The sequence below is a fragment of the Thunnus maccoyii genome, chromosome 11, assembly GCF_910596095.1.
Source record: "Thunnus maccoyii chromosome 11, fThuMac1.1, whole genome shotgun sequence".
Classification (NCBI taxonomy): domain Eukaryota; kingdom Metazoa; phylum Chordata; class Actinopteri; order Scombriformes; family Scombridae; genus Thunnus; species Thunnus maccoyii.
In genome coordinates, this window is record NC_056543.1 from 28991462 (window position 1) to 29004838 (window position 13377).

The following is a 13377-nucleotide window of genomic DNA, read 5'->3' on the forward strand; positions in this document are numbered from 1 at the left end:
ATAAAAGTCTTTTATTCCTAATTAGATAATAAAAAGTCACTTGTGTAAAAACGAACGGTAAAGCTATAGTGATATATATAGTAACATGTAGTAGAGTACATAAAATATCAAATATTTAAGGTAAAAATATGACGAATAACATTGTAATAGCTTGGTCTACATTTATTTTGAAATATTTCTGCCAGGCGCCGTTAAACCGGATATAATTTTAAATCAATTTTCAAAAAATGTAATGTGATACAAATTTTACTTTCAAATTTAGTGAAAAATGTGTAGTTCATGTATCTTTTAACAATTATATCCTTTTATGCTAATCAAAAAGCCAAATTTCAATAAAAAGATTTCAATTTACACATCCATTTCAGTTCAACAGACAGCTAAACTACATTACCCATAATGCAGCTGCTCCTATTGTCGGTATTTTTTTAACTCTCGCGGGCTTTGTTTTGATATGGCGGCAGGCTTCGAAAGTTCGGTTTGTTATGTTTCTATAAAGTTTTACTCCAGTAATTTCGCCTTTGTTACAGGTAACTCCCCTGGGTTATTTACTTTTATTAATGTTGTCTCGTTACTGCAGTGCTATTGCTGTAAAAAACACTTTTTTGTATCTCACTTAAAACGTAGTTTGCCAAGAGCAATCAGATATCACCAAGGCAGCCTTTTAAATGTACCGAAACCGTATTACTTAGAGAGCCTTCAATTTAATGGCTAAATTGTGAGATAGCTAACTGCATGGTATTAATGTTAATGTTAATGTCACCCTGTCAGTGGTTCAGTCGTTTCTCTTCATGAATATCCATGATTTAACGTTCGCATGCTGTTGCTAACCAAACAAACACCCTTAAAAACAGACACTGCTGTCGAGACAGGCGATCGAAGCTCATATTAAAATAGCTAACGTTAAGTCAACGTTAACCAGTTAAGTTACTATTAATAGTTTTCCTGGATCTAGGCATCATCTAAAGCGTGCTGGACAGTGTTTATCCACGGTGTGATTAACCCTTAACCTGTCACCATAATCTGTCGTTCAAATCCCAGATTAGCTAGCCCCAGCCTGAGACAGCTCGGTCATCATGTCATCTCCAGCCGGGCTTCGGTACTCCCAGGCAGACTTTTTGGCTCGGTGCATGCCAAGTAGCACCAGAGCCGGGGTGATTCTCAACCCCTGCCCAGATTTGGCTGGCTCCCTGAAGTACATCTCCTCGGTGGGAGCTCCGGGATCCCCACCCCTGGGACCAGACGACTCCTTCGCCTCCGACTTCGCCCCCCTGCCCGCCTCGACAGACAGCAGCTGCCTTTGTGTGGATGGCTTTGCCGGGTTACCTGGAGGAGAGAGGGCTGGGACTGACAGGCTGGTAAACGGTCTGTACTCTGTGCCTCCAAGGAATTCAAATGGAGAGTTGGACAGTCTGGATGAGATGGCAAGCAAATCTCAGGAGCTGCCCCTGATGATGAAGCTAGAACAGGTAAGGACATGTTTGCCTCTCAGAAGCTTTTGTCACCTACAATTTCAATGTTTCTGCTAAGACTAGGACCGGTATTGGTTATGTATCACATCTTGAGATTGTTTTAATATCTGAATCAGACAGCACAAGTTGGATGCCAAAATTAACACTACAAAGACATTTAAATGCTGAGTCAGAATTCACCAAAAAAAAAAAATTGAAATACCTGACAACACCAGCTGAAATTGACAGCTCTTCCCACTTCCATGCAATCCGATTAGATGGACATCAATTAGAAAATCTAATTGCAGACTTTAAATACCTAAACAGATTTTATGATTTAGTGTATTGGCACTTGGAGAAGGTCCCTTAGTTATAGTAGTATTTAGTGACAAGATTGAGGCAGAGTGAACCTCTTATTTTGGCATATGTACTGATTTAATAGCTCATCATATCAAGTGTAAATGGGCCTGCCATACACTCTAATGTTGTCTATATGGCATATAACATTAGTAATGAATCAAAAATTCATTTCAGTGTTAATTATATTGCTGCTTCCTGTTAACCTAACACTCCCACACCCACTCTTTGTGTCTCCCTGCTATTATTAGCATTTTCCCTCTAAAGCTAATAATGCCAGCAAGGGCTCAAAGTCCGTGAGCACTTTTAATGTGCAGTAAACAATTGTGGTGGGCAGCCAAAAATAAGTTTGCATGTTCAGAAACACTGAGGTGGAATTAGTGTCAGTCTGAGCTCACAGGTTCAGTCCACACTGTGACTACTGTGGTAATTAAGAGCTAAGTATCTAGTTGAAATGTTCTTAAGCCCCCTGAAAAAACACAGTGAGACACTGTCTATAGGTGTGTTACCTATGTGGCTAATTACATGTAACGTGTGTGTGTGTGCAGTTGAGGAAGTGGCAGCAGCACATGCAGGAGCAGCTTAAAGCCCACCAACTGGAGGAGCTCCTTCGCCTCCAGGAGGAGCAGCAGAAGCTGTTGGGAATGATGAATGGATCCCAGCACTGCATTGAAGGTAACTCTGAGAAATGGAGTCAATTTTATTGATTTGTTCAACTTGAAGGGGACATAATGTAGAAAGGGAGATTTCCATTTCTTTTGTGATTATAAAGCCGGTCTAGGTGCCATATAAATACTGTGAAAGTATCAAAACTCTCACAGAAATGCACACAGCGCGGATTCAGAAACTGTGCCTTTAAATGAGCCGTTTGGACTTCCATAAGGTTGTGATGTTACAACTATACACTCAGCGTTTTCTCTACCATTGCCAGAGGGACTGCATCCATTGCCTGTACAGCTGTAACTAGATGCTTTTGGATGGTAAAAACATGCAAATGTTTGTAAATAGACCACAAAAATGAAAATATTCAACAGGGAATGGGGCATAATATGACCTTTTTAAGATTTCAAATAAGTAGGGTAGAGAGTGATGTGTATGTTTTTACTCTGCATGGTTGTTTTTTGTTTTTTTTTAAACCTCCCCTTAGTTGTGACTTCTTCATGTGTCTATGCACTTTCACTCATTTCTAGCTGTAATGTTACAGATCACACACAGAGTTCGGGGCTGTCAGGAGCCGAGTGTGGGGAGGACACACTCCAGGGGGGCTCTCATCACAGAGAAAGTCCATTAAGCCCCACCATAATCTGCCATGGGGTCCCAAAGGGCTTTAACTATGTCCCCCAACAGGAGCAAGAACTCACACGGACAAGAAGACAGGAGTGGCTACCAAGTGGTCAAAATCATGAAGAGACGGACGATGAAGAAGAGGGTGAGGCAGACAGTATTGTTTTTAGCCTAAGCTGACATAGAATTTGTACAGATTTTGTATTGTATAGCTAGCCCAAGCCTACCCCTGATTTAAACAGATCTTTGATGTCATTTTTTTTTACATTTGTGGGGTAGATCATTCATACTTGAAATTCTAACAGAGTGCGGTTCCAACAGGCACGTGGAGCTCCAGAGAAGATGACCAGGAACAAAGCATAGATTTTCAGGAGAATGATGCCACATTAATACCAAGCAATGACGTGGCTTTGACTGAAGACAATAGTAGTAAAGAAGATTCAATCTTACAGGACAGGTAAGTACTGTATTCTATTTTAACATTGTATTCAGAGTTAAAACAAGAGTCTGATGAAGAGATAAACCAGGGCAGTCATGAAGCAGAAATATGCCAATGTGGCTTCTGTGTTTATAGTTTTGTATGAGTGTGTTGACACATGCGTTTGCCATGTGTGTGTCTGTGTCCCTCTCCAGACCTATTAGGCCAGGCATTGGGGGTCAGAAGCAGACATTCGAGGAGTTGTTGGAGGAGCAGTTGAGGCTGGAGGAGCAGAGGCTGAAGTCTGCCCGGAAACAACAGGTCAGAACATAACATAATGTCTTCTAATAAAACAGTGAACTGAGCACTTCTGAAACACAGTGGACAATGTCCTTAATATTAAATGACAGTTTTTCAATGCGACAAACAGCCAATTTCGCATTTCATTCACAATGTGTCTCCTCACCTTAATAGAGCCAAGATGAAGCTGAAGCTGTGAAAGCCCCTCCCAAAAGGGCCTTTCTGAAGCGGGGCGAGGGCCTCTCAAGATTTACCAACTATCGCAAAGCCTCTTTAACAAAGAAGGAAGCAAAGAAAGACCTCAGAACACAACCCCAGGCCAGAGTAATTTCCCGCAGCAACTCAGAGCCTGCAGCTCTCCAGAGAGGTGACACCAACGGGATCCAACGGCTTCCCGTCCAACGTAAAACCGCCGTACTTAACAAGGAAAACCGACTGAGAGGACCCACTTCACCACCTCAGGACATCAGAGTTGAGAGTAAGGCAGTGCGGACGAAAGTTTTGGGTAGCCATCAAAGACAAAACACAGACGGAGCAGAGTCTATTCAATCTGACGCAGATGGCAGACAAACCAAACAATATCAAGTAAAGGAGCAAAGTAATAGAAAAGTAGGTCAGTCAGCTCAGACTGCGAGGAGACCTGGTCAGAACACGCAGCCAAACCCTGTAACCAAGCAGGTGGGCATGTTAGGAGAGGCTGAAAATGATGCTGCTAGGGAGAAAAGTTGTGGTTCAAGAGTGGAATTACTGGAAGGAAGAACGGGATCAGGAGAAGACGGAGTTCCACAGGATTCGTTTGAGTTGTCGTTCCAGGAGAAGCTCCAGCACTGGGAGTCCGACCGGAATTTGGAAAGCATGGAGCTGGGAGAGTTTGAGCTGCTGGAGCAAGCGGCCGAGGAGCTGTCCTTCTCATCCAACTCCTCCTTTGTCATGAAGGTGCTTTATTTAACTGACTAGTGATTGCTGTATTTGAAGTCAGGGATATATTCTCAGATTCGTAGTGACCTGTTGACTGAAAGGTCTGTAGCTACCTGTGTGATTTTAAAGACTTTGTTCTGTACTTGCAGGTTCTTCAGATGGACCAGCAGCACCGGCAGCTGCATGGCGCCAAGGGCTTCCACCATCGACGGCTGTCATCCACACCCATCAAGTCCCCTCCCAGAGTTGCCCTTCAGAGGTGCAGTAGTGTTGGAAGTAGTGGTAGTATGGCATGTAAAAGCAGTTCCATGAACTCAAAAGCATTTGTGACGAAGATAATAGACGATACACTTCAGAGCAAAGTGAGCATTGAGGATAAGGAGGAAGATGACAGTGGGGGAGAAGACAAACATGAAAACTCTGATGTTTTGTCCTGTGGCGGCTCTGAATTTGAAGACCAGGAAGTGGTGGTCAAACCACCTATGTTTCCCAGCACCCTTTGCTTCCCTGCGCCATCTAACCCACCATATGACAAGCGATCTTATCAAGACGAGGACAGCTGCAGAGATTCAGCTTCAGATGTGACACGAGGGGATGATGGTGAGAGCGACAGCATCCTCAGCAACACAGACGACTCCACGCTGATAGAGGACAAAGACAGCCGGCAGGGGAGAGTTGTGTTTGACGACGATGACACGTGGAACGACCTGGAGGTCACTGCCGTCGGCACAGCCAATGACAGTAGAGGAGTGAGCCCAGTTTCCAAGGAAACAGCCAATGGAGTCTCGCCACCAGAGCGGACGGTGCTGAGGAAGGTGGCAGTGAGTAAAGTTGTGGAGTTGGATAAGGTCATGGTCACTGGTTCAGCCAGTCAGGAACCAGATCCTCCTCCTCCTCCTGCCTCCCAGCTCATGACACGGTTGTTCCCCTCACTGAAGCCAAAGGCCCAGAATGCACCTCTTCCTCCTCCTGCTGTTATCTTTGCTGCTTCTGAGTCCAGAAAGGCAGAGGAGACAGGTGAGACAAATGATTGTAGTCTGTTAATCATCCTATATTCCTATTTAACTGTCAACAGTCATTGCTGTTCACACATGAATTTGATTTGCTTTTTTTGTTTAAAAAGGGATTTAACAAAGTAAAAAAATGTCTGGGTTGATGATGAAGCAAGTGAAATTTACATGATGATAGGGTTACAACTTAATTATTTTCATTATCAATATCTGATCTTTCTTCTTATTTTTTCAAGTAATTAATGTATTGAGTCTGGTTTATTTTTGAATTTCAGAATAGTTTCAGAAAAATGGCCATCACAATTTCCTAGAGCCCAGGGTGTCATCTTTAAATTGCTTTTTTGAGACTGATACCAATAGTGATCTTGGCTCTAGTTTATAATATGAAACAAAGTAATTGGCCCATTTGAGAAGCTGATAACAGTGAATGTATCACATATCAAATTTTGTTGTTGTCAATCAACTTATTGTTTCAGCACAACATGTCAACAACACTTTACTTTTTCTTTTTGTCTCTAACATTATGGTATAGAGTTTAGGGAAGCGCAACAAGTTCAGTACCTTAAAAAAAAGCTGCACATGTACATGAACAGATGCTGACTGTCTCACTTGTCGTGTAATGTACTGGTAATTTGAAAAAAATTAAACTCCAGGAAATAACTATAGAGCGGCATTTTGAGCCTTGGGTTCATATCTGGAAGACCTGAAAGGATTATAAAGATGATCACTCTGCTGTGATAGATGATTTGAAACATGAAAAAATTTGAAACATGAAAATAAGTCACAGATCAGCAGTTCTAGTTTTAAGTGTGATTTCTAAAAGTCAGATTATCCATCGGGTTGGTATTATTTTCATTTTTTGTGTGTGTGTGTGTGTGTGTGTGTGTGTGTGTGTGTGTGTGTGTGTGTGTGTGTGTGTGTGTGTGTGTTTCCTTGTCCCCAGGCCAGCAGGTCCAGTCCAGACAGCTGAGGGAGAGACTGGTTGAGCTGGAGATTGAGATCGAGCGCTTTAAGAAGGAGAACGCTGCCCTCACCAAACTCAGACAGGAGAACGAGAAAAACCAGGAAACCCTCAGGTGATGGTGATGTCCATATGCAACTATTTTTTTTGTGTATTTTTCTACTTGTTCTTGTGTTATTTTGGATAATCAGACTCTGCAAAGACTTGATTATTTACAGATCGAGTCAAAATGTTTTGATCATGTCCTGCAATCTGTCGACTCTAATTTTTTTGAGGAACTACAGTTCATACGCCTTCCTCTCTGGGTAAATGTGTTTTGAATACTCCACCACTTTGGCAAGGTGATTAATACAAACATCAAAATCACGCGGCCCAGTTTCCATGAGGTGCTGAGTATTCTGAATGAGTTATTCCGGTATGCTGCAGGTCATTTCATTGAGGAAATTGAATAATAAATTGGTTGGTCTGCATGTTTTTTGTCTTCTCTGTTGTTGTTTTTTTTAGGAAAGAGCGTTTGGAGTTTGAGCAGACGAAAGCGGAGGAGCTGGCTAAATTTGAGGAGTACAAGAAAGAGGAAAACAGAAAGCTGCAGAAGGAGCGCAAACTGTTTGAGAAGCATGCTTCTGCTGCCAGAGCCATGCCTGACAAGAAGGAACGAGAAGAGATCCAGGTGACAGGATGCATTCCAGATCATTTTCAGAATTCATTTATAATTTCCAAGAAGGTTCAGTTGATTTTTTTTCTTTTTTTTGTACTTGACACGCATTTCTGAAAGCGGCTGTAAGAAATAGGACGTTGGCAAACAGCCATTTCCAGTGAAAAAGCTGTAAAAACCCACATCTGCCCAGCATCAAATGACAGACAGACAAAGTTAGTGACTAGCTTGTGAATTTCATGGAACATTTAGCAGCTTAAGAGCTGGATATTTCCCACAGGAGCTGGTGAAGACCAGACCAGAGGAGTGTTTCATAAAGCGAGATTACCAGTTAAACCAGACTTACTTCAGTAAGTCAGGTTTATTTTCAGGAAAGTCTGACTTCTCTGTGAATTGATGTGATCAGTGCTTGATGTTTAGGGTCTGTGTTTTAAAGTCAGTTCTTGAGCCAGGCGATTTGCTTTTATGAAGAAGTTGAATCCTGGTTTTGTTTGTTAGGCTCAGTCAAGGCAGGCTTTTCACAATAAACCCCCTTTACGAAACACTCTAGATCTAGAAGGCACGTATGTGTTGGATGTGTAAATGAATAGGCAACTGTTTGCTGACTAGTTCGGCATATTAACTTAGAAGATGATGATATGCTGCGTTCACAGCTTGTTTTCACTGCCAAAATAAGTAGCCAAAATATTGGCCACTTATTTGCATATTTAAGAATGAAGATTGGAGAAATCAAATCAGTGAATTTGTGGAGCCACTTGATGATTAGTTGACTTACTTGACTACTTACAGCATTGTAAGTATTGACATTAACCAGAAATATTAACATTGTTTGGTTGCAACAATTCACATAAAAACACAGTTTCTAGTCATAGTCAAATTTTACACTCACCACAGATTTAAGAGTGAGCTCTCCAGCTTGTAGGTCTACAAAAGTGTTTTGCACATTCACAACTAACTGAATATTTCCTGTTTATTTCATGTACTTGTGTAATTACAGATTACATTTAACAATCATAACCAATTAAAATAGATGGAACTTCCTTTTAATCTGTCCTGCTTGTTCTCCCTGCCAGGAGTTGAAGCAGCAGCTGAGCTCCCTGCAGGAGGAGCTGAGGAGAAAGGAGAACCGCTGGACCTCCACACACAGCCGCCTGCGGCAACAGATTGACTCCCTCAGCCAGGAGAACAGCTCCCTCCAAGATGAGGTAAAAATTCCCATGACACTGTAAAAAAACTAACAAAAAAAACAGTAACTGAATGAATGTTTGTAGCCCTCCTGAATATTTTGATTAACTATTTTAAGTCTTTGGTTAATAAAATTCATATGATCTAATATCTATATTATATTTATTTGCTATTATGGTTTAGTAGTAGTTGCAGCAGTGTTGTGGATATTTCAGTTAACATCATTTCTCTTTCAATTTGAGGTCCGCATGTTGGAAAAGCTTCGCCTCAGTGCCTGGAAGAAAAATCCTGTCGATGCAGAGAGGGACAAAGATGTGAAAGATGTGTCAGCTGTTACCAAAGGAGTGAAATTTGCTGTAAGCATGTTTACACTATTTCTAATTGGTCACATTCATGTTCTGTTGAAAGTTGTGTCAACACAAGTCTGTCTTGAGTCAGGAGAGAGATTTTTAATTGTATGACAATTATGTTATATTTCCATTTCCAGACCAATGTGGGCGCTTTGATTATCTCTTTAAATCTTGTCTTTGCATCACATGAAAAACATCAATTCTCTCTTTTTGTTGTCAGAGTCCTCTTGACTCCAGAGGAAGCAGCAGCAGCAGCAGCAGCGCTCCACAGAGCAGCACCACTGCAGCCACTAGAGGGAGCTGCAGGGAGAGCAGTCAGGCTGCTACAGGTACACTGAGACATAAGAAAGAAAAATGTGCTGTGAAGAAGGCTTAACCAGAGGTTTGACTTAAAATGTTTATGACATGTCACTCAAAAAGATGCTTATTTTAATTATGTACTTCTATGTTTTAGTCACAGTTATTCTGCTACTTAAGAGTGACAAAACTTCTAAACTCTGCAGGCTGCACAATTCATTGGTTTAATCCATTGTGTCCAATTTAGTTAACTCTCGGTTGTGTTATTAGTTGAAAATAATCAGAATTATTTTTTTGTTTGGTGTTGTTAGCAGGAAGGAAGAGCAGTCTGAGGTGGCCAGCAGGGTCAGGCTCCTCTTCTTCATCCTCTCCTTCCTCCTCAGTGCCTGGCAGGAGGACAGAGGAGAGGTCAACACCTGCCAGCAAGAGCCACGACACACCGCCAAACCAAGAGCACTCACACAGCTGCTCTCCGGTAAGAGATGTTGTTACTGTTGTTTGTCTTGAGATTCTTCAAAATGCTGCAGCACATTTACTGACAAAAGAAAAGAACACATTACTGGTTTTAAACACATTACTGGTTTTAAACATATTACTGGTCCATCATCTCAGGAGAGATTCTTAACATCTATCAAACTGAAATGAATTTAGTCCCCATTCCTGTTTAAAGATAGTAATTTTTAGTTCAACTCTTTGTTTGACGTCTTTTCATTGCAGAAAAGAAATTCTCTGCCAGATGAATCAGAGTGCAGTGAGGCCGAAGAGCCAGAATCATCTCAGGAGGTCATCACACATACTGATGGGAAGGTGAGAAAGCAGGAACATCACCAGAGTATGAAACCCTGAGAACTCTGCATTGATGTGAGCCAGTGTGCAAGAGATGTTTGTGTTGATATAGAGGGACAACTTAGGGGAGCAACTTTGGTTCTTATTGTTCTATTTATCTTCAACACCCTCTTGTATCAGTTGACCTGCACCTTGAGTTTAAGAGTAGCAGTTGCTAAGTTGGTCAAGGAAGCTCAAACAAAAAAAAACAAACAGTAAAACTAAACTAAAGACAGTGTCATAGAGGCTATTTTACCTGTCAATATTTAAACTTTATCACTTAATGGTAACAGAAATATTTACTAGATTCTTAGATTAAGATGTTTACCAAATTTAGTTAAATATGACCTAAAAAGGAGGTTGGTACAACGTTTGAGGATGACTTGTAGTTTATCTTTTCATTCCAGATAGAGAAGGTTCTGGCCGGTGGCGATCGTCTTATCGTCTTCCCCAACGGGACCAGGAAGGAGGTTTCAGCAGATGGGCTGACTGTCAAAGTCACCTTCTTCAATGGAGACACCAAACAGATCACAGCCGACCAGAGAGTGGTGAGATGTTAGCCAGGGAGGGAAAAAATTCAAAGGAATGTAAAAAGTATGCCTTGTTTTTTGCCTGAAGAGCTCCTAGTTGATAACTTGAGGAGTCTGTTGTGACGTGATCTGAAGTCATCTACTGGTATCACTCTGATCACTGCTCTGCTCCTTCTGCTCAGATCTACTACTACGCTGAGGCCCAGACTACACACATCACCTACCCAGACGGCATCGAGGTCCTGCACTTCCCCAACAACCAGACTGGTGAGAGCAGATGTTTGTTCTCTATCAGGCAGTGAAATTACTACCAGACCAAATATGCAGTAACACTCAGATTGTCTGAAGAGAACATTTTATAAATGACCTTCTGGCAAATCTGGTTGTAGGTGTAATGTCACATGACTATAATTTTCACATCTACAAAATGTGATGCATTGGATTGTGGGATTGTTAGAAGAAAGTAGTGCCATGGCCACTACTTTTCACTCCCTTGAGGAAATTGTTGAGGGTGTTACATAGAGCAGGAAATTTGACTTCAGACTCAAATAAAATGGCTCACAGTAAATATAATGCACAGTACAGTAAATGGGTAGTAATTTCAACACAGCCTTGTTATCTGGTGGTTCTATATTAATCTAATTGGCAAATAATTGGTAAAAGAAAGAAAAAAAAACCTTTTAAGTGCATACTAACTTCATTTCTACAAGGCTTACACCAAAAATTAAGTAAAAAAAACAAAGCAGGTAACACATTTTGGATAGCAAAATGAAAACCAGTGACCTGAACAGTGTTATAATTACACATTATACTTTACATTGTCTTCTATTTCTGCTCTAGAAAAACATTTCCCAGATGGTCGGAAGGAAATCACCTTCCCAGACCAGACGGTAAAGAACCTGTTCCCCAACGGCAGGGAGGAGAGCGTGTTGACAGACGGGACCATCATACAGGTCAATCCGTAAGTCAGCCAACTTTTATTGTGAAGAGTTGTAATTCAATACAACATCTCTGGTGAAAACTGAACAATAGCTTTTGACATTTTTGTTTAAAAAGTCACTCTTGGCACTTCCTGTAGGCAGATTAGTAATACTCATACCTACTACTACATGTTACATATGTACTACATACAGGCTGATGACAGAAGTTTGTTTCTGTATTAAAGTATCACCTACTTTATCACCACCTTTAAATGATTGTAAACACATGCTCTGTCCCAGGGACGGCACCAAGGAGATTCATTTCAATACGGGCCAGAAGGAGGTCCACACAGCTGACTATAAGAGGAGGGAGTATCCAGACGGTACAGTGAAGACTGTCTACACAGACGGAAGACAGGAGACTCGCTACCCCACAGGACGCCTCAGGATCAAAGACAAAGACGGCAACGTCATCCTGGACAACAGGGCGTAGCAAACTACTTTTGTCTCAAGCACATTTCAATACAACTATGACTCTGCAACAAATCAGACTTATTTAAATCACTCCTCTCTTGCTCCCCTCTGCTCTGCAGGGAGGTCAGCTGGTTGGGATTTGGTGCTTTTCTATTTCAACTCACTCCTTAATACTTCAACATGCTGCCAAAATCAGAGGCAAAGCTACAGCACAAAATACAGAGCAAATGAGTTTGAGAGAGTAATAAGCCTTTTCAACAGCATTTTAATTATTTATTTGTATTTAAAGTGAGAATGTTGAGCCTTTTGTTAGTTAGAAGTCTTCAGGGCGTCACACACCGGTGGTGTTATGACTCACTCCCCGATGGGCACGTCTCAGCTGCCATCCTGACTACTACTGTAGCATCTGATGAGTGTTGCCCTTTAAGACCTCCCTCTTCTTAAAGGTGCCCTGTGGAGTTTTCTGGTAAAACATTTGTTTACATTGAGTGTTACACATCAGATGCACAGAGTTCATCCTAGAAGACTAACAAACGTATTGAATGCATTTTCTTCGTTGTTCACATTCATGTTTGCTGGCTTGCTGTCTCCTTCCCTGCATTCGCACGTTTCGGCCACCTGTCAATCAGGGGAGTAGTGTGAACTAAGCTACAGGAACGTGTCACATGTTCAGTCAGCAATGTGCTTGTGAACAAACAAGCACAAACAAAACAGGGAGCCGCTCATAGAAACATGATTCCATCACATCACTAGTGCTCAGAAACTCCACAGGGAGCCTTCATGACCAAAGCTGGTGAGTCCTGACTGATGCTGCTGGTAGGACAGCAGTTATTCAGAATTCATTCAGAAAAGAAGCATTTTGGTCCCACATTGAAAATATATAAATGTTTCAACAGTACTGTGAGCTCCTCAGTTTGAAAATGGGAGAAAAAACTTTTCACCAAAACTTTCAGTGATGCAAAGAATGTTTTGTTTGTTTTTTTTGTTGAAAATATTATCTGACATTTTACAATGAAATCATTAGTCTTGCAAGACAATGTTTTTTTGTTTGTCAGGATATTTTTGGTTTCATTAATCAGAATGTTTTAAGATGTTCAGGCAGAGAGATACTTGCATTAACTCACATTGTTTACATTTTCAGTAGAGGCCTGAGAATAATGAGATGCTGTACAGGAACAAAACGTCATCTGTGTAACAGATTCAAGCAGAACTGCTTCAGTGTGCTGTGTGAAGTGTTTTTGGTTTTAAGTGTTTGTCTGCAAGAATTTTAATTTGTAAAAATGTTAAATAGATATTTATTTTCTTAGCTGACTTTATATTTTTGTAAAATAAATGTCATCTTTTATTGAGAATCCTGAATCATCATTGTTAGCTGTTCTGGTTTCTCCTGGTGTGAACATGTTCCTGAGAAAAGCTTCAAGTACTCAAAGAAAACAGAAGAAAAG

General features: G+C 41.1%; 1 protein-coding gene across 3 annotated transcripts; it reads left to right on the plus strand.

Annotated features, from left to right (window-relative positions):
• The first annotated feature begins 274 nt into the window (after positions 1-274).
• cenpj (centromere protein J) lies at positions 275-13203 on the plus strand. 3 transcript variants are annotated; one of them, XM_042426133.1, is made up of 19 exons: positions 275-527; positions 1039-1466; positions 2354-2480; positions 3010-3234; positions 3411-3546; positions 3723-3828; positions 3982-4743; positions 4875-5742; positions 6679-6811; positions 7201-7366; positions 8425-8556; positions 8779-8892; positions 9107-9215; positions 9498-9658; positions 9901-9990; positions 10416-10556; positions 10721-10805; positions 11379-11499; positions 11759-13203. In XM_042426133.1, the coding sequence occupies exons 2-19, from the start codon at positions 1074-1076 to the stop codon at positions 11949-11951; spliced, it is 4062 nt and encodes a 1353-aa protein (XP_042282067.1). In that variant the 5' UTR covers positions 275-527; positions 1039-1073; the 3' UTR covers positions 11952-13203. The 3 variants fall into 3 exon arrangements, with proteins under 3 accessions (XP_042282067.1, XP_042282066.1, XP_042282068.1); XM_042426132.1 differs by having other exon boundaries at positions 276-527; positions 9495-9658; XM_042426134.1 differs by lacking the exons at positions 275-527; positions 1039-1466 and having other exon boundaries at positions 2368-2480; positions 3153-3234; positions 9495-9658.
• The last annotated feature ends 174 nt before the right edge of the window (positions 13204-13377 follow it).

What these genes read in the sequence shown, in the direction of transcription:
- cenpj (XM_042426132.1), top strand. Translation starts at nt 1,074, where the DNA reads ATGTCATCTCCAGCCGGGCTTCGGTACTCCCAGGCAGACTTTTTGGCT. An exon ending in GATTCAATCTTACAGGACAG is followed by an intron (nt 3,547 to 3,722) that starts GTAAGTACTGTA and finishes GTCCCTCTCCAG; the next exon opens with ACCTATTAGGCCAGGCATTG. An exon ending in ACCATCATACAGGTCAATCC is followed by an intron (nt 11,500 to 11,758) that starts GTAAGTCAGCCA and finishes GCTCTGTCCCAG; the next exon opens with GGACGGCACCAAGGAGATTC.